General features: G+C 41.4%; 1 protein-coding gene across 1 annotated transcript; it reads left to right on the forward strand.

Annotated features, from left to right (window-relative positions):
- On the forward strand, window positions 1-27,820 carry RNF20 (ring finger protein 20). Its single transcript, XM_053908138.1, has 20 exons — window positions 1-138; window positions 1,206-1,360; window positions 6,412-6,579; window positions 6,699-6,852; window positions 7,003-7,179; window positions 10,823-10,941; window positions 14,311-14,457; window positions 14,853-14,930; window positions 15,124-15,243; window positions 16,343-16,522; window positions 17,445-17,580; window positions 17,904-18,025; window positions 18,401-18,771; window positions 19,971-20,088; window positions 20,656-20,805; window positions 23,968-24,180; window positions 25,021-25,146; window positions 25,303-25,443; window positions 26,123-26,224; window positions 26,706-27,820. The coding sequence occupies exons 2-20, from the start codon at window positions 1,232-1,234 to the stop codon at window positions 26,880-26,882; spliced, it is 2,928 nt and encodes a 975-aa protein (XP_053764113.1). The 5' UTR covers window positions 1-138; window positions 1,206-1,231; the 3' UTR covers window positions 26,883-27,820.

The raw sequence follows: 27,820 nt of genomic DNA on the forward strand, positions 1-27,820 counted from the left end.
TTACCTGGCCCCGCCCCCCGGAAGCTTGTATGGGTCCTCGCCTGCGGGTCAGGGGTGAGAAGCGGTGCTGCAGAACGGACCCTGGTGAATAACTTCCCTGAGTTCCACTCCCCGGTGGCGCGAGTTGGAAGAACCTAGGTGAGATCTCGGCTAACGGCGCTGCGGGACTGTGCAGGTCTTTGGGAATCTCCGCCGTCTCTGGCTCTGGGGTTTCCCTCTCCTGGGCCTGCAATTGGGTGCGCGGGAGGCTGGGGTCCTTGTCTTGCTCCTTAGCCTCCTCTCTATCTAGGTGAGGTCCGACTCAGGTTACTGCCACCGATACCCTTTCTCCTGGAGTTTGAATTGGAAGCAGAGTAGTGTGTACTCTTGGTGATGGCAGGGCTGCTTTCTAAAGTAGCGAAGTGTCTTAGCGTTCATTTCTCCTCCGTTGAGCTCTGAAACCCTTGGAAGCAGTTTAGGTAGACAGAATATTTGTTCGCCTCCACTGTACATATGAGGAAACTGAAGCTCTTGGAGAATTCCTTGAGGGCAACGCAAGGCTCCCTAAGAGGTAGAATTGTGATTCACATTCAGATCTAGGTTCTGTAGGGTTGCACAAAATCACGAGGAGAACATTTGGGAATAGGGGAGAAACTAAATATAAAAAAGAGAGCTAGTATTTGAGTGAGTTCTTCGTGTCAGACATTATGGTAAGTTCTTTCTAGACTTATTAATGCCTTGTAAGAGGCACGGTAATTCCTGGTTTAGGAAATTGGGTCTCAGAGATGATACATGACTTATTCAATATTAATGATTTAGCAGATATTTCCCAAGTGTCTTTCAGCTCTGTGATTTTTTTTCCAGCACAATAGAATTAGTTCCTGTCCTGATCAAACTATTTTTCTGATTCTGGCATTTCAGGAAGTGAAATTTCTGGCATTTTCCCCAGTCTCTTCATCCTTTGCCCATTGTCTTATTTGTTAGTATTCTGTTTAGAAATAGGTAGTTGTGTAAATTCAGCCCTGACTCTTACTCTACAATTTACTTTTTTCTTTCCAAGAGGAGTTTGGGGATTGTATTGCTTGGTATGAAATGAATGGATTTAGGTTTAAAAAGGCTGGCTGGAAAATTGCTAGGTTTTACATTATAGATAGTCTCTTTATTGTTATTCTTTTTGTATATCTTACCTAAGTTTCTGTTGGTTTGTTTGTTTTCCCCCTCTCCAGGAAAACTGCTGTCATCTGGTGTCAAGATGTCCGGAATTGGAAATAAAAGAGCAGCTGGAGAGCCTGGCACATCCATGCCTCCGGAGAAGAAGACAGCTGTTGAAGATTCAGGGACCACAGTGGAGACAATTAAGCTCGGGGGTGTCTCTTCAACGGTATGTGGAAACAGGGCTTTGAGAGTGTGCTTCTTTTTTCTGAGTTGCAACCTGAAAGTAAGAATTTATGGAAGCCTTCTGAAAGGCTTTTTATGGAAGAGAAAACTTATGGAAGATAGATTTATGGAAGAGAAATTCATTGGAAAAGAGGGAAATAAAAGAGCCAGAAGTAGGTGACGTGATGTGGTGGTGAGTTCTGAAAAGAGATATATTAACATTTGATGTTTATTTTCAGAGGTGTGCTTCTAGTCTCTGGAGAGTGTGGTGCTTGATACAAATTGATTATATGCATTTATCAGTGGGAAAATTGTACATTCATTCTTCATTCACTGAAAAGTTCGGTGCTAGTTACTAAGAGGCAGTGTAGCAAAATCACTGAAGGGTGGTGAAGGATAGGACTCTGAGGCCAGACTACCTGGAATTGACTCAGCTTCACCACTTCCTAGCTGCATGGCCTTTTGTTATCCTCCCTGTGCCTCTTCTCCATGTCTGTAAATGTAATTCTAGTGCACACCTATTGGGTTGTTGAGAGGATAAAATGAAAGAGTCTCTGTTAAGAGTTAAAACGTTACCTCTACTTTAGTAAGTACTCTATATATGAGCTATTAATAATTATTGAGCTAGATATTATGAATATAACGGTGAATAAAGTAAGACACTGTCCTTGCTCTTAGGGAGTTGACCGTTTCATTAGATTGTTATACATCAGAAGCTTATAGTAATGTTATATGTCCATTAGACATCAGAAGCTCACTATAATAGGTTTGGATCTAGATCAGGAGTCTGTTCCGGAACTCAGCGATGGGGGTATGGTGTTAAAATGCTTTGCATTTGCATAGCTTATAAAACACATCTCTTTACTTTTTTGAATTCAGGCTCAGGATAGAGAGAATAATGGGAACGTTCAGAGTAAATTGTTGATGAAGTGTCATTTCTGAGTCTGTCAGCGATTCAGGTACTCCATACTGCTGCCAGGAGGTGATTTTGTCTAAGCACTGTCTCACATCATGCATCCCAAGGACATTTGTTAATTCAATAAATATAAGTATTTGTTGTGCATCTGTGATTTGCCAGACACTACGCGTTACCCTGAGGACAGCTGTCGGACTTCAGTTTGTAAAGTGGCACAGACAAGAGAACAGTGTTCTAGTATCAGTGGGATATGTGCTGTTCATAGGGATAAATAGCCACATGCTCTAAGGGAAGCAGAGAGGATACATCCTAGTTTGGACTTTATCCACAAGGCATTGAGGAGTCATTGGAAGGTCTTAAGTGGGAGAGTAACATGCTCTGACTTAGCTTGGAGAACAGATTGTAGAGGAGCAAGGGCTAGAAGTTCAGTTAGCAGAATTGTTCCCTTGTTGCTTCTCCCTTTTCTTCCCATTTCATCTCTCTAAGTGTGGGGAACTGGGGCTTGTCTCCACTGATTCCTGCCCCAGTTGGTTGAAGGTTGCCCTTAAAGGCAATAACTCTTCCTCTGCACTTCAAGGTTGCTGTAGTGAGCCAGCTGAGATTGTGTGGAACAAAAAATGAAGACTCTAGGTGTGCTTTAAGTCGGAACACTGGTGGTGCTAATGGAGCTGTCCACCAAGGCTGTGCTGAAGTCTGGCAGGCTGACAGGACATGACATGAGACACAAAAGTGTCCACTATAGAAGGCTGTTGCAGTCATTTTGCTGAGGGATCATGGTGCCTTGGGTCACTGTAGTGTAGAGGTAGTGTTGACAGGATTTACTGATGGATTGGATGAAGTTTATGAGATCCCAGAATTTTGGAAGTACAGACTGTTCACATACTGAGCTAGGAAGTAGTATGAGAGGAGCATAGTTTTTGGGAGGCTGCGGAGGATGAATTAGGAGTTTGATTTTGGACATGCAAGTTTGGGATACTTCATAGACCTCTGAGTGGGTAGGTGGTTGGATACAGTCATCTGTAGTCTAGGGAGAGGTCTGGGCTAAAGCATTTGGGAGTCATCATTTTGTAGGAGGTATGTATGTATGTATGTATTTATTTTCATGTTTATGTATTTTTGAGAGAGAGAGACAACATAAGTGGGGAAGGGGCAGAGAGAGAGAGGGAGACACAGAATCCAAAGCAGGCCCCAGACTCCGAGCTGTCAGTACAGAGCCTGATGCGGGGCTCAAACTCACAAGTCATGAGATCATGACCTGAGCCGAAATCAGATGCTTAAGTGACTGAGCCACCCAGGCACCCCATGTAGGAGGTATTTAAATCCGTGAGACTGGAGGCTCTAGGCTCTGAAAGCAGAGCCCTGGAACACTGATATTTTCATGTCAGGGAGATGAGAAGAGACTAACCAAAGAGACAGAAAATGAAGTAGGAGGAGAACAAGAGAGTGAGGGCCCAGAAGCCAAATGAAGAAAAGTATTTCAGGAAGGAGTTACTCAGGTGCTGCTGATGGCTTGAGTAAGGGGAACACTGGGTAAAGGGAGGACTGAGTCATTAGGTTTAGCAGTAGAAGGTTCTCAGGAGCCTCAGTGAGAATCTTGTTTGTGGAGTGATGGTGCTAGAAGCCTGAATGCAGTGAGCTTAAGAGAATAGGAGAGGAAGGAGAGGAATTAAGGAAAAGGGGACAGAGCCAATGATTTGCAGGAGTATTGATGTAAAGCAAGACAAAGAAATGGGGCATTAGCTAGAAGGAAATGTGGGATTGAGGGAAGCTTGTTTTGATTTTAAAATAGGAGCTATTAGAGCATGTTGATTGAAATGATTTGGTAGAGCGGATTAAGCTGATGGGGTAGCAGAGGAGACTGTTGCTGGTGCGATTTCCACCAATAGGGGAAAGAGCATGTGATATAATGCACAACAGGAGGGCTGGCCTTAACTAGGAGCAGGGGCAGTTGATCCGTAGCAACAAAGAGGAAGGCAGAGAGTTCAGATGTAGGTAGGTTGGTAGCTGCAGTTGTGGGAGATAGATGTGGACATTCTCTTCTGATTGCTTCTATTTTTTTTTCAGTGAAATCAGAAGCGCCTCATCTGAGAGTGAGGATGGGGGAGGAAGTGTTGAAGGTTTGAAGAGACAGGAGAAGGTATGAAGTAGTCATCTTGAAGAGGGAACGGACTAGAAAGATAGAGTATTGTTGCTGGGCAGCACTGAGGACTTACTTGACTCTGTGATCATGAGTTTAAAGTCAGCCCAGGCAGCATGGTGCTTTATGTCTTCTATTCATGTTCAGCTGCATGGTTGTAGGCCTGGAGTAGTGGAGAGTTGGATGTTACCAGGGGTGGGGTTTTTCCTAGGCAAAGATGAGGAAGGAGAAGGTTATGGGAGACATGATATTGACTGATTGTGGAATTTAATGCCAATAAAGAAGGGAGTGAGGAAGTGAGAGGAGTGAAGGACAGGAAAGTTATGGGGCAATGGATTGTAGATCCTGGGGGAGGTGAAGAATTGTGGGAGTCAGGAAACTAGAGAGCATGAGCTGGAAAAGTAGGTGGTAATTGTGGAGAAATTGAGCTTACAGAGAGCATACACATACAGATCAGGCTAAGAATAAGAATAACTGGGAGTTTGGTGGCCAAGGGAGGTAGAAGACAAGATCATTGGAGGAGAGGAGGTCAGTGACTTGATTTGAGATACAGGAAGGATCATCTATATGGGAATTGGAAATCAGTGAGGACTATGATAGGAGTAACATTGGAGAGTGATAATAAGCTAGGTGCTAAATCTTCAGGAAACGTGGGGAAGTGACCTGGGCATTTCTAGACAAGTGCAGCAAGGCAGGGTGGCAGGTGGGGCAGACCAGTGGCACGAGCTGCAGAGCTAGGAGGTTTTAGGGAGGAAGGTGGGATAATGGGCTGAAAGTGGCAGTGGAGAGCAAAGGGGTACCTACCTGCCTCTAGGCCCAGAGTGGTACTGGAGAAACTGCAGGGAAACAGTATTCTCATCCCGCTATCAGAGCAAGAAGGGGAAAGGAGTGCTCAGTGAAGAGATCGAGGATTTCATTTATTAATAGTATTAATGAACTGGTATAGTTGGGAAACTGTTGACTCTTTGGGCATGTCAAGAATATTTTAATCAAAATACAAGAGAAAATAAAAGCAAAACAAGAAATTGGTGTTCTCATAAACAGTTCTTACTTTTTGAAATATTCATTAATTCCTAGGTAAGATAAAAATGTAATCCTCTCCAATCCTGTTTCTTTGCCTGGGGTCCTCCCCCACCCTCCACCACCCCCACCTCCAGACCCCAACTTGTCCTAGGGAAGGAGCTAGGGAGAGAAATTAAAGATCCTGAGAGGGGTGTGGAATTATTGACGGAGTTCTATTTTTGCGGAAACAGAAGAGAATGGGATCCTGAGTGCAAGTTGAGGTCAGGGTGTGGAAGATAGTGGAGATAAGGGACCAACGAGGAAAACGGAGAGAATTTAAAATTCTGGGAGATCCAGATGAAAACTGGTATATGGGGATAAGGATAGGAGGTACCTGGAAAGATAGGGTTTTATTTGAGGAATTTAAGATTTCAGTTGTGGCACAGTTCCGGATAATGACAGAAGTCCAAGATGCGGCTTTTGAAATGGGTGGCTGAAGCACAGGGAGTGAGATAATCACCAGAGTTAAGGCATTCAGAATGCAGCCTGGATGCTGGAGGATTAGATGGTTGGTCCGCATGTTTACATGTTCGTGTGTGTATTGTCACTGGACATAGTGGCAGGGACTGGGACAGAGAACGACCCAGGTGCCAAGGTCTTGGATGAGTGAGGGGGCAGTGCTGAGGAGATAGATGGCAGTGTTGATCCGGGCAGAAGGTGATCTAGCTGGACAGTGGAGCCTCACAGTACTTTGTCGATATCCATGTGAAGAGAACAATGAGGTGGGTGAGGTCCAAGTTCTAGCATATTAGTGTCATTCTTCCTTCCCATCGTCATCATAGACTCTTTATTTCTTCTGTTCCTACTTCTTATCCAATTACTTGTTGTAAGATTTAAGAAATGAATAGCTTTGGTCAGAGCAAATATGACCTGGTAGAGTTTAACAGCTGGTTTGCCTAATTTCTTTGTGGAGACTAATAAGATTGGTTTCGTGGGGCAGGAGGAGCTAGACATTCGAACACTGCAAACCAAAAATCGCAAGCTGGCAGAGATGCTGGATCAACGGCAGGCCATTGAAGATGAACTCCGTGAGCACATTGAAAAACTGGAACGAAGACAGGCCACTGATGATGCCTCACTGCTGATTGTCAACCGGTACTGGAGTCAGGTAGCTACTTGTTTGTTTACTCAGATTTTCTTTTGAGCATTTTAGTTCTCCTTTGCATTCCCTTCACTTCCAAAGTTGTGCTCTTCTGTTTTCTCATGACTGTACCTCCCTTTCTTCAGTTTGATGAAAACATCCGTATCATCCTTAAACGTTACGATCTGGAGCAAGGTTTGGGAGATCTCCTCACAGAAAGAAAAGCCCTTGTTGTGCCGGAACCAGAACCAGACTCTGATAGCAATCAGGAACGGAAAGATGACCGAGAGAGAGGCGAGTGTTTGTGGTGGATTCTACCACTACATGCTCTGGGGTTTTAAAGTAGATCTTGGCTTTCAGGCTTTCCATTTGAGGAAAAAAGGATTTTGATACTTGCACTTTTATAATGCTGACAGCTGCTTTTTTTCCCCCCTGTATCCTCAGGGGAAGGGCAAGAGCCAGCTTTCTCTTTCCTCGCTACCTTGGCCAGCAGTTCCAGTGAAGAAATGGAATCTCAGCTGCAGGAGCGTGTGGAGTCCTCCCGCCGAGCCGTGTCCCAGATTGTGACTGTCTATGATAAATTACAGGAAAAAGTAGAGCTCCTGTCGCGGAAGCTAAACAGCGGAGGTGAGGCAAGAATCACGAGACTGGGAACAGGGTGGGAGGAATAAGAGCTCAACTTTGCATGCTCCTTTGTAGTTTGCAAACTTATGTATTTAATTTTAATTAAATTCCTTGGAATCTAATCTCCAGTTTTACCAGTAATACCAGTAATGCCATTGCTGCAGCAAGTTAGTATTTTACAAGTGTTTCATATTTTGAGCCGTGTGATAGTCCTGTAAGAAGCTGAGGAAAGCTTCATTCTGATACTTTCTATTAATAAAATACTTAAAAGTAGTAGAATTAATTTGATTTTTTAAGGAGTAGCTCTGTTTCTGGCTATTGATTTATTACTGATAGTAATTTAGTTTAAATATTTTAAATATTGGTAATTTAAAAAATTTTTGTTTTAGATATTGAATTAAAAAAATTTTTTTAATGTTTATTTATTTTTGAGAGAGAGAGGGAAAGAGTCAGAGTGCAAATGGGGGAGAGGCAGAGAGAGAGGGAGACACAGAATCTGAAGCAGGCTCCAGGTTCCGATCTGTCAGCACAGAGTCTGATGTGGAGCTCGAAGGCATGAACTGTGAGATCATGACCTGAGCTGAAGTCGGATGCTTAACCAACTGAGTTACCCAGGCGCCCCTAGATAGTGAACTTTCACTTCAAAGAGTCAGTTTTAATACATTCTTTTTATTGTTTTTTTTCTGTTATCTCTAATATTTTCAAAAAGAGTTGGCTTAGGTTTTAGAGTTGTTGGATGATCTCTGTGTTTAAAAAGAAAAAAGAGAATATTATATGGTTGGAAAAGGGTCCATTTGAAATAATTATGTTACTAGTCAGTGTTAATGCAGAGACTTGTACAGTATAGTAAAGTATTTGTGTAGCTAGGTTGCATCTTAAGTGCCCTGATTTTACATTTTCAGTAGTAATCTTGGTCTAGTTGTAATACCTTAATTTATCTGATTATTATTTTGCTTTATTTTATTTCCTTTTTTTAATGTTTATTTTTGAGAGAGAGAGCATGCAAGTGGGGGAGGGGAAGAGAGAGAGTGAGAGGGAGAATCCCAAGCATATCCCACACTGACAGTGTGGAGCCCAACATGGGGCTCAAACCCATGAACTGTGAGATCATGACCTGAGCTGAAATTAAGAGCCTGATGCTTAACTGACTGAGACACCGAGGCACTTCTGATTCTCTATTATTAAGGTGTTTATTGTTTCATTTCTGAAAGTAATGTGTTGAATGTAGTGGATGCTGAGCGATTGGGCTGGCAAATAAGAATTTTATTACTTTGTAATTTTTAAGGACACTTGGGCTAAGTTATCAACAGAATTAAAAGAGGAGGCATGTAAAAGACTTGTGAAAATTTGGGAAAGGGTTTCTTTTACTTTCCCATAAGTCTGTATGTATTATGTATTTTATTATTTGGGTAACAGTTTTAGAATACACAAATCAGAAATTATAGAAGTCCTCCTATCTCCCTTCTCAAAGGTAACCATTGTAAACAATGTGGTTCATGTCCTCCCAGACTTTTGTATTCATATATTCCATCTACTTTTGGGTTCCCAGCTAGACTTTGTCTCTTGGTGCAGTGCTTTGGCTTACTCTTCTTTGTTTCTCCAGTGTCTGTCTGGCACTGTATCTGGTAATAGTTACATACCTAATGTAAACTGAGCTGGGTGCTACTTTTTTCTCCCTTGGTTGTGGTTGAGTAGTTGGATGGTACGATTGAATCCTAATAATAGGCCACACCGGTAAACCATATATATATGCATGATGGTGCATACCATATGTGTGTTACACGCAGATAATATGCCATATGGAGAGCTTATGCCAGTGTTAAACTTGACTTTGTGAATGAATGTCAAGTAAAATAATTGCTGTATTTAAAAAGGAACTAAAATGAGTAGTATATTAAGCAGTACTTTAAAATTATTTTTATTGGCATGCATTTTAAGGTAGAGTTTAAGTTAAAAAATAAAAACATTAATTGTAAGTGGGCTGCCTGGGTGGCTCAGTTGGTTAAGCATCCAACTCCTGGTTTTGGCTCAGGTCATGATCTCACAGTTCTTGAGTTCGAGTCTTGCATCGGGATTCACACTGGTGGTAGAGAGCCTGCTTAGCATTCTCTCTCTGCCCCTCCCTTGCCCATGCTCTGCCTCTCTCAAAATAAATTTTTAAAAAACATTAATTATAAATTACAAATTACTGAGCTATTTATAGTATAAAAAGTAATTGCCATTGATAAGCTGAACTTTCTAAGGATAAAGATCCATAAAGGATGAATTGTAGCATGAACTGTACCTTTTTGTCAGTTCATTTCTCCCCATGTTTATTTTATCCTTGATTCAAAGGAATTGCAATTGTCAGCTTGTTAATTCACTAAGTGTTTATCTAGCTCTTACTGTATTCTAGGCCTTGTTCTAAGTATGTTAGGATATTAAGAGGAGTAAATTTTAGCCTCTAGTTCTTGGGTTATGAATCAGTTCACTTTAAGAGCTTTTGGAGCATACTTTTTTTTTTTTTTTTTTTTTTTTTTTTCGGCCCTGCCCATGGGTATTCTTATTTACTATGTGTGGGATGGATGGGCCCTAGTGAAGTATCTAATCTTTAAAGTTCCCAAAATCATTATGGGGTGCCTGGGTGGCTCAGTTGGTTAAGCGTCCGACTTCGGCTCAGGTCATGATCTCGCGGTCCGTGAGTTCGAGTCCCGCGTCGGGCTCTGGGCTGATGGCTCAGAGCCTGGAGCCTGCTTCCGATTCTGTGTCTCCCGCTCTCTCTGCCCCTCCCCCGTTCATGCTCTCTCTCTGTCTCAAAAATAAACGTTAGAAAACAAACAAACAAAAAAATTAAAGTTCCACAGGTGATTCTACAGGCAGTCTTGGTTGAAAACCACAAAAACCACCACATGACCAGCCTGTTCTGTATGGTGTTTCTGAGTGATGCCAAGGGGTAGGGAGTAGGAGAAAGCACAATTTTTCCTCCTGTTAACTGTCTCCAAACATGTTAATTGGTATAATAAGTTCTATAAATTTATCTACTTTCTTTGTAAATTGTAGTGTACCTTTTGGCTTTTGAGCTTTAGGAGTGCCCCTAGCATAGTATTCCAGAACATGATAAGTAATTCTAGGCTCTTACCTTTATTCTTCATGATTCTATAGGTACCCATTTGAACAAGGAAATTGCTACTTTCTGTCCCCCTTCTTCCTCCCAACAGAGATGCTTCATGTTGGTGTTCACTAATAGGAATTTGTGATAGCCTTATGAGATAGAATTTTATGGCTGTTAAGTCTGACACTGATTACAGATCCCTCTATCTTGTCTACAATTCTAAAATGCAGTTTTTTAGTGATTGTGTCTTATCTGAATAGAGTTACAGAATCCCTCCATTTCTTCTCTCAATACATTTGACTTTACAGAAAGGATGGGAGTTAGGTGATCTTGGCTCTGTGTCATCCTCTACTGAAGCACAGCTTTGGCTCATTTCCTTAAGCAAGTCATCTAACCTCTGGGTTCTTAGTCATATAAAGATAATAAAAACCAGCCTACTTCTTAAAGGTTTTCAGGAAAATAAAGTGAGGGAGCGTGTTCATATTTTGGTGGGATGCACAGTTTTAAAATTGGACACTATAGATGCTAAACTAAAGGGCAGTTCTTTTCCCTCAGATAATCTGATAGTGGAGGAAGCGGTGCAGGAGCTGAATTCCTTCCTTGCTCAAGAGAATATGAGGCTACAGGAATTGACAGACCTCCTTCAGGAGAAGCATCGCACCATGTCTCAGGAGGTACTTGACCAGAAAGGACAGATGATAGTTTCTAGTGGCCTGTGGCACACATTGACTCGGAATTTTGAATGCTTCAAAGGTTCATCTGACTCTAGAAAGCCTATTTTTATATTGAAGAGCACGAAGGCAGGCCAAAGCAACCAGTTCTGAGAAATCAAGAGGAAAGATTAAGGGGAGAAAACAATTGAATACTTCTCGATTGTGCCTCTGTTAAACAGATACTACAGTGTTCGTTTTTCTTTTTTTTTTTTTTTTTTCTTTTTTTAATATATGAAATTTATTGTCAAATTGGTTTCCATACAACACCCAGTGCTCATCCCAAAAGGTGCCCTCCTCAATACCCATCACCCACCCTCCCCTCCCTCCCACCCCCCATCAACCCTCAGTTTGTTCTCAGTTTTTAACAGTCTCTTATGCTTTGGCTCTCTCCCACTCTAACCTCTTTTTTTTTTTTTTTTTTCCTTCCCCTCCCCCATGGGTTTCTGTTACGTTTCTCAGGATCCACATAAGAGTGAAACCACATGGTATCTGTCTTTCTCTGTATGGCTTATTTCACTTAGCATCACACTCTCCAGTTCCATCCACGTTGCTACAAAGGGCCATATTTCATTCTTTCTCATTGCCATGTAGTACTCCATTGTGTATATAAACCACAATTTCTTTATCCATTCATCAGTTGATGGACGTTTAGGCTCTTTCCATAATTTGGCTATTGTTGAGAGTGCTGCTATAAACATTGGGGTACAAGTGCCCCTATGCATCAGTACTCCTGTATCCCTTGGATAAATTCCTAGCAGTGTACAGTGTTCGTTTTTAAGAAGAAATACCATCATATGAGGTTTTGTGAAACAATGCACCAAATTCCCAAATAACGAATTACCCCAAATAAAAAAGATCATGTGCAATGTTACTGAGGAATGGGTTGGTAGAAATTCATCTGAGAATGGACAGTACGAACTACTATATTGATGGTATCCTGGGAGCTTGAGAAATGTGGATTTTCCAGCCAAACTTGGGTACGCGTAGTGCCACGACCAAACTGTGTCAAGATTTGGGTATTTACTTATTTCTGTGTGCGTGTGCGTACACACACACACAGTGATTGAGGTAAAGTGATAATAGGCCTTAAAAGATTTTTCTGCCAGTCCTGATTATCATTTTGGTTTAGTTCAAAGGATATTCTGCTGAAATTTGACCTACTTTAGTTTGACCACCCAATTCTTTCGCTTATTGGTAGGTTAGTAGTTAACATCTCCCTAGTGACTAGCACTTAAGCACTTGATGAGTATTATCTCTGATGGTCAGACAACTCCTATCTTGCTCTTAAGGAACAAATTCAAGGAGGTTGGTAACTGTTCTGAGCACACAGACAAAGTAATTGAACTGTGTGATTCGGATGTAGGTCTGTTTTACTTCAGAGCCCATGTTCTTTATTATGCCCTTGTTTTGTAAACTCCATTGCCAGGGTCCATGCTGGCTGCTTGTATGAGAATCGTCTGGGAAGTTTATCGATATGTGTAGATCCTCATCAGCCTTCAAAAGGGTTAGAGTATAGCAGTGCTTATAAATTAGATTGGAGTGTAGTGGAGAAATAGAATAACTTTCTGTCATGTTTAAGGTATAAACTAGGTACAACCAAAACGAGAAGGTCCACCTCTTCTGGCCCTTTACCAATCTCGTTTAGCATTACTAAGCTGGAGAGAGACAGTGCTTTGCTCAACTGAGCTGATGTCCACAGTGGCTCTTGTGGCTGGCTGCTATTACCTGCCAGTTGGGTGGGAGCCCACCTTAGGCTCTTCACTGGAACATCTGCATGTTGCCTCTCCCACGTGGCAGTTTCAGGGTAGTTTGTCTTCTTACATGCCAGCTGTCGTCTTCCAGAGAATGAATGTCCCAAGAACATAAAGCAGAACCTGCATGGCCTTTCAGATGTAGCCTCTGCATCATTTTCATTGGGTCACTAAAGTTGACCCAGATTCAGGGGGAGGAGACAGTGCCACCACCTCTTGATGGGAGGAATATCAAAGATTTTGGGGGACATGTTTTTCAACGAGTACAAAGGTTATGTGTAGATTAACGCGAGCATGTGATAGCATTGTAATTAAAGTATTAAATAGCGTTAGCTGTGGGAATGCAAGCTGGTGCAGCCACTCTGGAAAACAGTATGAAGATTCCTCAAAAAACTAAAAATAGACCTACTCTATGACCCAGTAATTGCACTGCTAGGTATTTATCCAGGGGATACAGGTGTGCTCTTTCGAAGGGACACATGCACCCCCAATGTTTACAGCAGCACTATCAACAATAGCCAAAGTATGGAAAGAGCCCAAATGTCCATCGATGGGTGAATGGATAAAGATGTGTGTATATATATATATACAATACAGTATTGCTCAGCAATCAAAGAATGAAATCTTGCCATTTGCAACTACGTGGATGGAACTGGAGGGTATTATGCTAAGTGAAATTAGTGAGAGAAAGACAAATATCATATGACTTCACTCATATGAAGAACTTAAAGAGACAAAACAGATGAACATAAGGGAAGGGAAACAAAAATAATATAAAAACAGGGACGGGGACAAAGCATAAGAGACTCATAAATATGGAGAACAAACAGGGTTACTGGAGGGGTTGGGGAGGGGGGATGGGCTAAATGGGTAGGGGCATTAAGGAATCTACTCCTGAAATCATTGTTGCACTATACGCTAACTAATTTGGATGTAAATTAAAAAAATAAAATTAATAAAAATAGCATTAGCTGGTGCAAAGTGCCCAAATAAAGAAAAACAGGTTTTTGTATCTTTAGAGTGTCTGGTTCAAGATTTCCCTGAGGTCAGCTTAAAAAAAGAGAATGGACATTTTCCTTTCATTCCCTTTGGTTTATCATTTGTGGGAATGTGGAAAGGGAAAGTTGGGAGCAAAGATAGCTGTCTTCTGAATATATATTTGAATTTTTATCTCTGAAAATATTTGGTAAAATCAAAGAAGTTACTATTTGCTTCTTTAAAGATAACACATTTTCTGATGGTTTGTGGTCTATAGAAGGAACTGGTGCTTCTCAGAAGTAGAAAAATTGTTGCATCCCAAGTGGTCTTTCCTTTATGAGAGTGAGAGTTCTTAGAGACCTTTACAGTTTTCATGATTGTAACTGACCCGGAACGGTTAAAGGAATCTGTGATTTCATTTTTATACTCATGCATTGGAAAGAGGGTAAAGCATCCTCTATTTCAGTTTCGTCTATAATGATACATAAGCAGGGGTTAATTTTGTGAGATTTGGGATGTACAGTAGTGATGTAAGGCATTCCTTTCCTAACTTGGTCTTTTTTTGGCTTTATTTTTCTGAATGCCTGTCTTTGGGATGTAGTTCTCCAAGTTGCAGAGTAAAGTGGAGACAGCTGAGTCACGAGTTTCTGTCCTGGAGTCCATGATCGATGACCTGCAGTGGGATATTGACAAAATCCGAAAGAGGGAACAGCGACTCAACCGACACTTAGCAGAAGTCCTAGAACGGGCAAGTGCTCTTTCAGTCATAGTTTAGAGACTAGAATCATTTTTAAGGAGTCTACTGAGAAAGGACTGACTTCAGGGTACCTGGGTGGCTCAGTTGGCTAAGTGTCCGACTTCAGCTCAGGTCATGATCTCACATCTTGTGGGTCCGAGCCCCGCGTCGGGCTTTGTGCTGACAGCTCAGGTGCTGGAGCCTGCTTTGGCTTCTGTATCTCTGTCTCCCTCTGCCCCTCCCCTGCTTGTACTCTGTCTCTCTCAAAAATGAATGTTAAAAAAAAAAAGGGGTTGATGGACTTGGGTAGTAATACCTGGGGACACAATGGACTCTTTTGAAAGTGCTTTGGTTATCAGACTAAAATCTTAGGGTCTCTCACTAAAGAATATTTGTCCTTCCTATAGGTGAATTCGAAAGGTTATAAGGTCTATGGAGCGGGGAGCAGTCTCTATGGTGGCACAATCACTATCAATGCCCGGAAGGTAAAATCAGTGACTCACTCAGGTCACATTTCCTACCTAGTGTCAGGTGTTGTGCGAGGTACTTAGGGGTTTACGAGAGGCAATGGGGTTTTGCTAGAAGAATGGATCAGTGAAGGTGGAAGCTTAGGAATGGGAATGATTTAAAAATTCTTTCTTTTTTATGCTTATTTTGTGATTTTCCTCTTTTCTCCAGTTTGAGGAAATGAATGCAGAGCTTGAGGAGAACAAAGAGTTGGCTCAGAACCGTCACTGTGAGCTGGAGAAACTTCGGCAAGACTTCGAGGAGGTCACTACACAAAATGAAAAGCTGAAGGTAGGAGATGCGTCTCTGAAAGGCAGTACCATGAAACGTTTTGCTGATCAACTCACATATGTACTGGTGAGCTCTCATAATTTATGAGGGAAGAGGAAGATGTAAGTTTTGTTGGTGGGTCTACTTATTTACTTACTATTTGGACCCCCCCCTCCTTGCTCTGCAAAGGATTTCAAGCAACTTCCAAAGATATATAGACTGAATCAAAGTGCTCTAACTTAGGAATTGTTGAGAAAAATGAGGAGTAGGGTAAACTAAGGTGATGATCCAAAATGGAGTTTACAAAATGGGGCTTGTATACAAGATATATGCAAGGAGCATGTACATACTATAGTAGGGTAGGCTGCTCACGTGTTAGGAATTGCGAAATGTGGGTCACACGGTTTGCCTGTGCAATTTCTAGCCGCCAGAGCAGAGAAACGATCAGTGACCGATTCTGTTGGTTTTTGAACATGCCTGTTAAAATTTTCTCTTCCCGGGTTCTTGGGGAAAGAAAGTGAATTCTAAGAGTCTTCCTACCCCTCTTTCAGTCATAGCCACGTGTCTTTTACAATTTGACTTGTTTCTAGGTAAATATATGAATAAAGATGTTTGAAGTGAAAAAAACAGAAAAAAAACAACTTGACTTAAATTAATTGAAGTGTTTGGGTAATTCAAGCAAACCATTGCTTAAGAGAAGCCTAACTATTTTTGATACAATGTCAAAATATATCTCTCAGACTGTTAATAAAGAGAACAAGTTAATGACAGAAATTCTCAATTATGTGTTAAAAACAAACATCCTGGGTTTTCCGTGTCTCTACATCTGACAGATTTCAGAGAGCTCTTCTAGTGTCCTTGGGTGTAGGCTGACACACAGTGTAAAACACATATCAATTAAAACAATTCTTGGGTGGAGACTAGAGGTCCCTGGTGTTAACCTCCTGGACAGTTTAATTTGATGCAGATTTTACAGAACTAGAAGAGTGGAGATATAATCCAGAATCTTCATAAAGCTTGTCTCAGTCGCACAGGACATCACTATAAGGTTTTGTTTCCTGTCTAGTGTGTGGGGCACAGACGCTAGATTGTGCTTCTGACTTGTCTTCGGGCCCCTCAGGTGGAATTGCGGAGTGCGGTGGAAGAGGCGGTTAAGGAGACTCCGGAATACCGCTGTATGCAGTCACAGTTCTCCGTCCTGTACAACGAGAGCCTACAGTTGAAAGCGCACTTGGACGAGGCCCGGACTCTGCTGCATGGCACCAGGGGGACCCACCAGCGCCAAGTTGAGCTCATCGAGGTAGCAGCCCAGCTTTGTCTTTTGCGCATCAGCTTTCCTGCCTCATAAATTTTATAATTTTTCCCCCTTGCAAGCAATTACTGCTCCTCCAGCAAACATGTATAGACGGGCCATAGGTCTTTACTCTGCTAGATGGTGGGCATCCTGCCGTGAGAGATCATACAGCCTGGTGGGGAGAGTATAGTCCATTAGAATGCAGGTACAACAGAGGCATGGCCAGGAGAGGCAGTGATTAAGGAGACAGAGCATCTCATTTGACTGTGGAGACTTCCTGATTCCACTTGCCAAAGTGAAGTGTGAATCTTAAGTTTGCTGATAGAAAAAAATAGGAGAAGGGCATTTCCAGCAGTGAAAAGAGCAGATTTAAAAATAGTGTAGAATGGCTAGAGCCTTATGTGAATGGGAGAGAGAAGTGGGTGGAAGCTGCCTCACTTTACAAGCCTTTCTAGCATGCGAGGGCCAACGTACAAGCCGTTACGACATGCAAGGGCAAATGTGAATGCTTTTTTTTAAGGCAGCTTATTCACGTGTTCGCTTCTGTATCTTCCACAGTCGTTAAGGTAAGGTTTGTAGTAGTTGGTCTCTTACTCTATGTCTGCCAAAAGAATCGAATTTAATATGTCTTGCCTTTACATATGTTTATGTACTGTTTTATTGTTTAGTACTCCAAGTAAATGACTACGTTCTCAGAGTGAGGAGGCATGTCCTTTATTTCTTTAATATCCTGCCAGTCTGCAAATCAGTCTTTGTAGCTGCCTGGTGCTCGTTAAATATCGACTGAGTTGGAACTTTTCAGAGTAATCCCTTCTAGTAGATCCTTTTCTTCTTCTTAGATCGGTCAAAATTAAGAAACCTAGTAACAGGATATGATGTCTTCACATTTTGATAAGAATTTTTGATTGGGTCCTTTTTCTGGGTGTAGCGAGATGAGGTTAGTCTTCATAAGAAGCTGAGGACCGAAGTGATCCAGCTGGAAGATACTCTGGCCCAGGTCCGCAAGGAGTATGAAATGCTGAGGATAGAGTTTGAGCAGACCCTTGCTGCCAACGAACAAGCAGGTATAATTATTCTCGCTCCATCCTGCGGTTTGCTGCAAGCGCCTTCCTTGAAAAACACAATGTGGTTCCCTGGATTTGTTGGTATGAATGGAGCTCGGGTGTCCCAAAGAACCTTAAATCAAATCACTGTAATTCATTTTGGCTCACAGCCTGGGTGTTTGTTTTTTAAGATTGGCCAGTTTTGTTTTCCTCTTCTGAGAAGGAATCTTGCTTTTGGTAATTTTCCCAGTTTCTCAGAGGTCCCTGATGGGTACTGCGCTTTTTATCCTTGTGCCTTTTTCCTTATCAGAGTTCTTCCTAACATTGCTGTTGCTGTATCTAAGGCCCCATAAACCGGGAGATGCGCCACCTCATCAGTAGCCTCCAGAATCACAATCACCAGCTGAAAGGGGAGGTCCTAAGGTATAAGCGGAAGTTGAGAGAAGCCCAGTCTGACCTGAACAAGGTAACCAGGAAGTGCAGAATGAGTGTGATTTGCTGTTGAGTTTGGAGAGCTGGGTTTGTTTTTTTTTTTTTAATTTTTATTAAATTTTTTTTTTTTCAACGTTTTTTATTTATTTTTGGGACAGAGAGAGACAGAGCATGAAGGGGGGAGGGGCAGAGAGAGAGGGAGACACAGAATCGGAAACAGGCTCCAGGCTCCGAGCCATCAGCTCAGAGCCTGACGCGGGGCTCGAACTCACGGACTGAGATCGTGACCTGGCTGAAGTCGGACGCTTAACCGACTGCGCCACCCAGGCGCCCCGGAGAGCTGGTTTTGAGTGAGGAGAGGAGTGTGGCTGCCACAGGTGATGTGCTGCTTTCTGCCTCTGTCCCCCAGACGCGCCTGCGCAGCGGCAGTGCCCTCCTGCAGTCTCAGTCTAGTACTGAGGACCCGAAGGACGAGCCCACGGAGCTGAAGCAAGATCCTGAGGACTTATCTGCCCAGTCCTCTGCATCGAAGGCATCTCAGGAGGAAGTCAACGAAATTAAGTCCAAACGGGATGAGGAAGAGCGAGAACGAGAAAGGAGGGAGAAAGAGAGGGAGCGAGAAAGAGAGCGGGAGAAGGAAAAGGAGAGAGAACGAGAGAAGCAGAAACTGAAGGAGTCAGAAAAAGAAAGAGACTCTGCTAAGGACAAAGAGAAAGGGAAACATGATGATGGAAGGAAAAAGGAAGCAGAAGTTATCAAACAATTGAAGATTGAACTCAAGTAAGAACAGAATTTGAAGTATCGGTTTCTGACTCAGAAGCTAGGGTTAGGACATCATGCGTGAAATGTTGGGTTGATGGCCTGGCTTACAGATCATTGTAATATTTTGGGTGTAACTAAATGCACAGTTAATTATGATCTCAGTTCTTGATCAAGTGTACAGCCCAGGTGGCTTGCATGGGCTACCATGTAGTCGGGTTCAGTGGTCGGGTCTCCGTAAACGCTGCAGCTGTAGCCTCATTCTTCACGATTCCAAATTAAGGGGCAGTGTGTCATGACTTAAGTAATACTCATGAGAATTATTGAAACTAATTACTGGCAGCTTGCCGGCATGAATTTTAATTTAAATTATACTGGGTTGAGTTTGTATCACTGTAACTTGAGCAATATTGATCTGTTTGCCTGGCAGTTAGCTGGTTTGTGTATGTATCAGATCATTAAAGAGATTTCTTAGGAGGTTTACTCCTGCAGGCGTTGAAATGGTAAGACGAACCTTGTGGTTAATGAAACACCCAACGTAATGTCACATACCGCCCCTTCTCTTCCTGCATAACCAATACTTTATCTGGTAGATCTGGTTATTCCTTGCCTCCCAATGGTTGTGGTTGTTCCTTTACTGATACTTGGATTTGAAGGACAACTGTGCTCAAAACATTTGAACTTCTTTGGTATATAAAAATATAGGTAAGAGGCCTGATAATTTAGTAAGAGGTGGAAGTTTCAGCCTTCAGCTGATGGCTAATCAGTCCACTATCAGATCTAGTTTTCTCCCCTTTTTTTTTCCTTCCTTCCTCTTAATTGCTTTAAGGCAAATATTTTTTTTTTAAGTGTGGTATCGGAATCACCTGGATGACTTCTTTAAAATATGTTCCTGGACCTTAGAAATCTCAGTTTCTAAGAGTGGGGCACCAGAATTTTGCCTATTTAATTAGGGCCACGGCATGTATTTTATAACTTTATGTTGGAGAACGTGGTGTGAAGGGAGAAATGACTCCATTATCCAGCTTGCTTTTCTGTAGTTTCTGAGTGTATCCACAAGTCTCCTGACGGTCTGTGTGAAAGTTTTATCTTTTAGATCTGTGACGTAAGGTGTACATAGAACTGTTGTAAAATATTTTGCTCAATTCAAAATTCCCTTGCTCTGATGTCCTTTGTTTTCTCATTGCACCATCCCCCTCCCTCTATCACCCTCCTCATAGGAAGGCACAGGAGAGCCAAAAGGAGATGAAACTATTGCTAGATATGTACCGCTCTGCCCCAAAGGAACAGAGAGACAAAGTTCAGCTAATGGCAGCTGAGAAGAAGTCTAAGGCAGAGGTAATCTAGTCTGCCATTACCTGTCATTCTGGTTAAAATCTTCATTTGTGGGATTTTCCTTCACATTTCTGAAGGATATAGTTTTCTTTCTTCATCTTTAAAGTTAGTGTTTAAAACTCAGGATTTTCTTCCCTTTCAGGGACCATCTAAAATAAAATAGATTTCTGTACTCTCCACTAGGTGGTACGGTATATCAGAATTTCTGGGAATAGGAGTAACCTTTTCAGACTTTTTTAGTACCTCTTTCCCATATAAATCATTGTTATGGTGAGTCTCTTCTCTGGTTATTTTTGGGAAGAGTGTCTTATTCTCTTAAAATTTGGGGGCCTTAAGAACAAATGGTGAGAGCCACCATCCCGAAGGAAGGTGCACGTGTGCTCCTCACCAGCAGTGCGTGTACAAGTGTGTGAAGTGTGATGGGTGCACTAGGATACCCTTTGTCTCTTTTCCCGGTTTTGCCAAGGTTTTCCCGGTTTGGGGCCCTCCATCTGTGCACGGGATTAACTGAACTTTGACATTGTATCATAGCCTCTTCTTTTTGTGTGTGCGATTCCTTACTTTCTCTAGTTGGAAGACCTGAGGCAAAGACTCCGGGATCTAGAGGATAAGGAGAAAAAGGAGAATAAGAAGATGGCTGATGAGGATGCCTTGAGGAAGATCCGGGCAGTGGAGGAGCAGATAGAGTACCTGCAGAAGAAGCTGGCCATGGCCAAGCAGGTGGGTGCACGCTCTTTAGTTAGGTTTTTCAGTAAATGTTGCTTGATGGCTAAGTTATTGACAGTGAAATTTGCGCTTTCATTCTAGTCTTTTCTTTCTGTGAATGTCTTTTACCCTACACATATGTTTGTTTTTACATTGAAGTGTTTCATTCTTCAGTTATTTCGTTTTACATATTTGTGAGGCAGGAAATTTCCTATTATTTTCAAATGGATAGCCAGTTGTTCAGACATGGTTTATTGGGGCATCTGTCCTTCCTCTGCTGATCTGGAATCAGGGATATAGTGAGTATTAATGAAAAAATAGATATATAAATTTTTATATGCATTATGATTACAAATATCTGAAACTAAGAAAAACATGCCCCCAAATAGGTTATAAATAAGTAACCAGTATGTTAACTGTGGTTGTCCTCTGGGCCCTAGAACTGGAGAGACTTTTCCCCTACTCACCATGAACGTATATTTATTTTTAAGTCTCAAGGAATTATATTAACTTTGAGTAATAAAGATAACCAAAGATGGAAAAACCATGTATGTTCACTGTGAGGAACAGCTTCACTGTTTCTAAGAGATAGCAAAATGACAAAGTGAAGTGGTTTTAGTGGTGACTTGATTATTAAGTACCTTGAGAAGATGAACTTTATTAGAACATATATGCATTACAAAATTTTTGTAGTGTTTATTTTTGAGAGAGAGAGGGAATGTGAGTGGGGGAGGGGCAGAGAGAGAGGGACAGAGGATCCAAAGTGGGCTCTGCTCTGACAGCAGAGCCCGACGAGGGGCTCAAACCCACAATCATGACCTGAGCTGAAGTTGGATGCTCCATTGACTGACCCACCCAGGCGCCCCCCCATATGCATTTCTTCTATAAAAAGTGGGGTTTTGGCTTTTCATAAATCTGTTGATTGCCAATTTGTCTCCATTGCTCTTTTTTAAGAAAAAAACTATCAGGAAATTGTACTGCTATAGGTTCTAGTACAAGTGGAGAGGCATACTGTGTTTTATATAGAATACCTTATCTTAAAAATGTTAATCGTGCCTAAGTTAATGTGTAAATTTAATATCCCAAGAAAAATTTTTGGTTTTGTTTCAGTATTTTTGGTTTTATTTTGGTACTAGACAGATTATATATATGTTTATGTTTATTACTATTTTTTAAACAGTGATTTAAAAGTATGGAAAAGTAAACAAGAAAGGTCAGGAAAATCAGTGGGGTTGATGGGTGGCAGTTCCTATCTCTATCAGATGTAAAAATATGAAGTTTCAGTAGATAAAGTACCTTGAGACTAATAGACTGTTGGAACTGAATAGAAAGTCCAGAAATAGACCAGAGTAACATGGCTATTTCATAAAAATGTGCCAAAGATACAGTTTTACGTCAGTGGGGGAAAAGAAAGACTACTAAATGTGGCAGGGCAGAAAGAAGCAAAATAATACTGGGAAAAAGTTGGATATGTACTTGAACACTGTATACTGCGGTAATTTCCAGATGGATCACAGATAAAATATCAAAGAAATTAATCCATAAGAGTTAAAACAAATTCCTTTATAAATTTGGAATGGAAGAGACCTTTTTAACTATTAATAAAAGTAAAAAATATGAAGAAAATTGATAATTTTGACTTATGAAAACCCATGAAACTTCTACGTGGCAGAAACCACTATTAACAAAGCCAACAGATATATGATAAGCAGAGAAAATATATTTCTGACTCTTAGCACAAAAGAGCTTATCTTTCTACTATATAGAAAAGTCTCCAAAAATGATAGAGAAGAAAACCCAACACCCTAGTGGAAGAATAGGCAAAAGATCTGGCTAGTTCAGAGAAAAGAATACAAATAGTTCTTCAACATCTGAAAAGATGTCCAGTCTCATTTATAATAACAAATGTAGGGGCACCTCGGTGGCTCAGTCGGTTAAGCGCCCGACTTCGGCTCAGGTCACGATCTCATGGGTTGTGAGTTCGAGCCCCGTGTCGGGCTCTGTACTGACAGCTCAGAGCCTGGAGCCTGTTTCAGATTCTGTGTCTCCCTCTCTGCCCCTCCCCCACTCGTACTCTGTCTTCCTCTGTCTCAAAAATAAATAAACATTAAAAAAAAGTTTTATAATAACAAATGTAAGTGAAAAATATTTTTAGAGACTGTTATTCACCTGTCAGATTGTTATGTGGTACTACTGGAAAGTCTCTGTAGTTAAAATCGATACAGTGGTGGAAAACTATGAGAAAATGTGAGGTTTCATCATGAGAGAAGTTCTTGTAACCAACTGCTAATTGATCAGTTTGCTAGATTGTAGTATGTATAGTTTTTGTCTACCTTTTTTTTTAAGTTTATGTATTTTGAGAGAGTGAGTGAGCATAAGCTGGGGGGGAGGGGCAGAGAGAGAGAGAGATGATCCTAAGCAGGCTTCATGTTGTCAACACAGAGCCCGATGCAGGGGTCGATCTCACAAACCATGAGATAAAGACCTGAGCTGAGATCAACAGCTGGTGGCCCAACCACATGAGCCACCCAGGCACCCCTGAAGATTTTAAGTAATCTCTGCACCCGACGTGGGGCTCAGACTCACAACCCTGAGATCAAGAGTCACACACCATACTGACTGAGACAGCCAGGTGCCCCTAGGTTAATTTATTTCTTAACGAATACTGGGAAAGTTTAGTTTCCAGTGCTCATTTCTTTGGAGTTAAAAGATTGTATTAACATAAGGGTTCTTTCTCTGTGTTTTATGTATGTATGTATGTATTTATTTATTTAGAGAGTTTATTTTTGAGTGGGGGGAGGGGCAGACAGAGGGGTGGGCAGAGGATCCGAAGTGGGCTTTGTGCTGACAGTTGAGAGCCCAATGTAGGGCTTGAACTCATGAATTGCAAGATTATGACCTCAGCTGAAGTCAGAAGGTTAACGGACTGAGCCACCCAGGTGCCCCTTATTTATTCAATTTTTTAAAGTTTTTATTTGCTTATTTTGAGAGAGTGTGAGTGGGGGAGGGACAAGGAGAGAGGGAGAGAATCCCAAGGAGGCTCCATGCTGTCTGTCAGTGCACAGCCCAACACAGGGCTCGATCTCAGGACCCTGAGAACGTGACCTAAGCTGAAATCAAGAGTCTGATGCTTAACTGACTGAGCCACCCGGGCACCCCTCTTTCTCCATATTTTAGGAGGAAGAGGCTCTCCTCTCTGAGATGGATGTTACAGGCCAGGCCTTTGAAGACATGCAGGAGCAGAATATCCGTTTAATGCAGCAGTTGCGGGAGAAGGATGATGCAAATTTCAAGCTCATGTCAGAACGTATTAAGTCCAATCAGATCCACAAGTTACTTAAAGAAGAGAAGGAGGAGCTGGCTGACCAGGTTTTGACTTTAAAGACTCAGGTAACTCGGCTTTCCTGAATTCTGTTGAAGTTGGGCACTTTCTTCATGCATTAAAGAATGATTATTGTGGCATTTTTTTAATAAGAAAAAACCCAACTTAATGTACTTTGTTAGCATTCTGGTAAATAAATTATACATCCCTGCAAAGGAGTACAGTATAGCTGTTAAAACAGATGTGGATCTGCTAATATGGAAAATGTTATTATTGATTTATTTTCCTTTCCTTTTGTGTTAAAAATGTGTACATCTTTGTGTGTATGTACTGTGTATTTTATAAATTCTCTGGAAGGCTGTGTGAGGAACTATCACTGGTTACCTGACTACCTCTGGATGTTGGGATGAGGGTTCGCGGGTGTGTGATTTTACTTTTTACCCTTTGGTGTTTATTCTATTTTGTGTGTGAATTTCAAGAGAAAGACTACTTTAGAACTTCTAGCCATTCTGAAAATGATACACCTGGGCTTTTGTTTGAGCTGTAGTTTATGTGGTCTAATGTGAATCGCCAGGCATGGAGAGTTAGTATGGCCGAAGGAGATGAATATCTAGAAATATAATTTCCTTTGTTCTTGGCAATTTGGAGAAGAATATTTTCAGTGGTTTCTTAGACTCTTGCTTGAATCATCAACAGCATTTTTTTTGTTTTTTGGTTTTTTGCATGAAAAGTGAAGCTTTTGATTATTGTAGTCTTGCATGCTTTTTGAAGGGTTCATGGGTAAAGACAGTGATGGCTTGAGATTTCTAACAAACTCTTTTCGTAGGCCTAACGGCACCTAGTCAGTTAATTTTTTTTTTCCGTATTTGTTAAAAATCTGATTTTTTTTTTTTTTTTTTCCTTCAAAGGTTGATGCTCAGTTACAGGTAGTAAGGAAATTGGAAGAGAAGGAGCATCTGTTACAAAGCAACATTGGCACAGGGGAGAAGGAACTGGGTCTTAGGACTCAAGCCTTAGAGATGAATAAACGCAAGGTATGATTGCTTTACTCTGTAATCTAAAGTGATGATTGGTCTCAGGAGCAAATAAGTAGGACACTGATGAAATTACAGGTTCACTTTCTTCCTTGGACTGGGTTAATGTTTTGCCTCACTAGCAATGAAGTGATGTGATTTGTACGTCCCGCCTAGGCGATGGAGGCAGCCCAGCTTGCAGATGACCTCAAAACACAACTGGAATTGGCTCAGAAGAAGCTACATGATTTTCAGGATGAGATTGTGGAGAACAGTGTCACCAAAGAAAAGGACATGTTCAATTTCAAACGAGCCCAGGTAAGAGTGATTATACTTTCTTTACATTTCACCTTTTTAGGTGTTTCCTGAGCTCTGAAATGACCCATGTTATGAAGAGTCATTGGTCTAATGTGTGTCGTTTCCTGCTTGATTGTTAAGTTCCTTGAGTGAAGAGACCAAGTCTGCTTTCTTCACTGTCATATCCCCAGAGCCTGTCATGGTGGGATGAAATAAATATTTATTAAATGAATGAATTGGTGAATTTGTAAAGTAGCAGTGTATCAAATTAGAGGATTTTTAAATTCCATAATTTTTCTGTATTTGGCATGTCAAATGATTCTAATGAGGACTTCCTATCCTTATCCATATATCTGTAATTATTTTAATCCAGTCTACCTTCAGCTTGAAACTAATTACCTTAAAATTGACTTATCAAGTTATTTTTTTTTTTAATTCTTAGACTGTATTTTTATGGAACTGAATTGATAATAGTTAGGTGCAACTCAGGTTTGCTAATAGATTATGGTTTTGGGCTCTGGAACAAAAGATGATGGTTTTGTGTTCTAGGTTCAGTTCTCTGCATACCTATAAGATAATTGGACAGAAAAGGACAGAAAATCCTTTCTTTCCACAGCATAAAGTTCAAGTTGAAGCAATTTTCTCTCAAAATTGGCAGGTCTTGGGGAGTGTGTCTAATGGGTATGCTGTCTTACCACAGGAGGACATCTCTAGACTTCGAAGGAAGCTGGAGACCACAAAGAAACCAGACAATGTACCCAAATGTGATGAGATCCTGATGGAGGAGATTAAGGATTACAAGGTTGGGAAAACTGTCTCAGTGATTTCTCTGTGTTTTGTCCAGGCCTGAAGTGGCCTGCTAATAGAGTGGGAGAATAAATACTGGTCTTTACATGAAGGTAACCAGAGGATGGTTTATTTTATTTATTTATTTTAAAGTTTATTATTTTAAAGTTTATTTATTTTGAGAGAGAGATTGGGGGGGGGGGGGGGCTGCAGAAAGAGGGAGAGGAAGAATCCCAAGCATGCCCTGTGTTGTAAGCACAGAGCCCAACATGGGGCTCAGTCTCATGAACAATGAGATCATGACCTGAGCTGAAATCAAGGGTTGGACACTCAACCGACTGAGCCACCCAGGCGCTCCAAGGAAGGTTTACTGTACGTGTGTGGGGAAGTGGCACTCTTGGCAGTGGTTAGTGGGTTTCCTGGTTGGTTGTTTGCTTACATATGACAGCCATTTAAACTTTTATAGTTGATCAGATTCTGGCTTTTTTTTTTTTTAGGCACGCCTGACCTGTCCATGTTGCAACATGCGTAAAAAGGATGCCGTACTTACCAAGTGTTTTCACGTGTTTTGCTTTGAGTGTGTGAAGACACGCTATGACACCCGTCAGCGCAAATGTCCCAAGTGTAACGCTGCATTTGGTGCCAATGATTTCCATCGCATCTACATTGGTTGAGCCAAGCCAAGAGAAGAAGAGGGAATGGCTAGACAGGCACCTATTCAGTAACCATCAAACCTCTACCTCTTCTCACCTTGACTGTCACCTACGGGCAGTTTATCTGTCAACTACCTTTCCTTTGCAGACTGTACGTCCAGGTTCTCCTCCCTAATAGCTACATGACTTCAGGGAAAAGGACTGGTAAAGGCAAGTCTTTGGTTTTAGATGAATTAGAAACAAACCTCTTATTTGTCTTCCCCACCAGCTTGTTTCTTTCCTGCTTTTAGATTTTTCAGCATTTTCTTCTTCAGGCTTAACTGCATAAATAATCGTGGATTGTGCATTCCTCCTGAAGAAGCAAGTTGGTACTCTTGACATGGAGAAGGGAACAAAGAAGAGTGGAGACACATGGCTATTTTGGGGAGTGAGGGCGATCTTTTAGAAATAAGCTATCCATGGGCACAAACATTTCTTGATTTGGGTAGTAAACTTTTTGTAGACTCGGATTATAAAATGGTATAATTGTGCTTTTTCCTGGATGGTTTGAAGCCTTAATGAAATTATGTCCAGGATGATTTAGTTCATTTCCTATTCACTAACAAAGTAACTTGTTAAGGTCAGCTGGTTTCCATGTTGAAGTTATTTAAGTTTTGAATGTTCTACTCATTGAAAGGTCTTTAAATTTCTTGAGGCCAGAATAATTTCAAATGCAATCGCCCCTTTTATCTTATAATGAAATCAAGATTGGAGAGGATGGGGAACAGGACTGAGATGGTGAAGAGATCTTCTGGGTACTCTGGGAACTTGATTACAGGGAGGTCTTGGTGAGCCATGAATTACTCTCATCTGCCTCTCTACAGGGATTCTTGTGATCCCTGTTCCCCAGAAGATTCTCTGTAATGTTTCTGTAGGACTTTATACTCCATAAGCTTCAATTAAAGCAGGATTCAATTTGC

Source organism: Panthera pardus, unplaced genomic scaffold (genome assembly GCF_024362965.1).
Source record: "Panthera pardus isolate Hobbes unplaced genomic scaffold, ASM2436296v1 HiC_scaffold_20, whole genome shotgun sequence".
NCBI classification, from domain to species: Eukaryota; Metazoa; Chordata; class Mammalia; order Carnivora; family Felidae; genus Panthera; species Panthera pardus.

What these genes read in the sequence shown, in the direction of transcription:
- RNF20 (XM_053908138.1), top strand. Translation starts at nt 1,232, where the DNA reads ATGTCCGGAATTGGAAATAAAAGAGCAGCTGGAGAGCCTGGCACATCC. An exon ending in TCACTATCAATGCCCGGAAG is followed by an intron (nt 14,931 to 15,123) that starts GTAAAATCAGTG and finishes TCTTTTCTCCAG; the next exon opens with TTTGAGGAAATGAATGCAGA. An exon ending in AGAAGAAGTCTAAGGCAGAG is followed by an intron (nt 20,089 to 20,655) that starts GTAATCTAGTCT and finishes TACTTTCTCTAG; the next exon opens with TTGGAAGACCTGAGGCAAAG.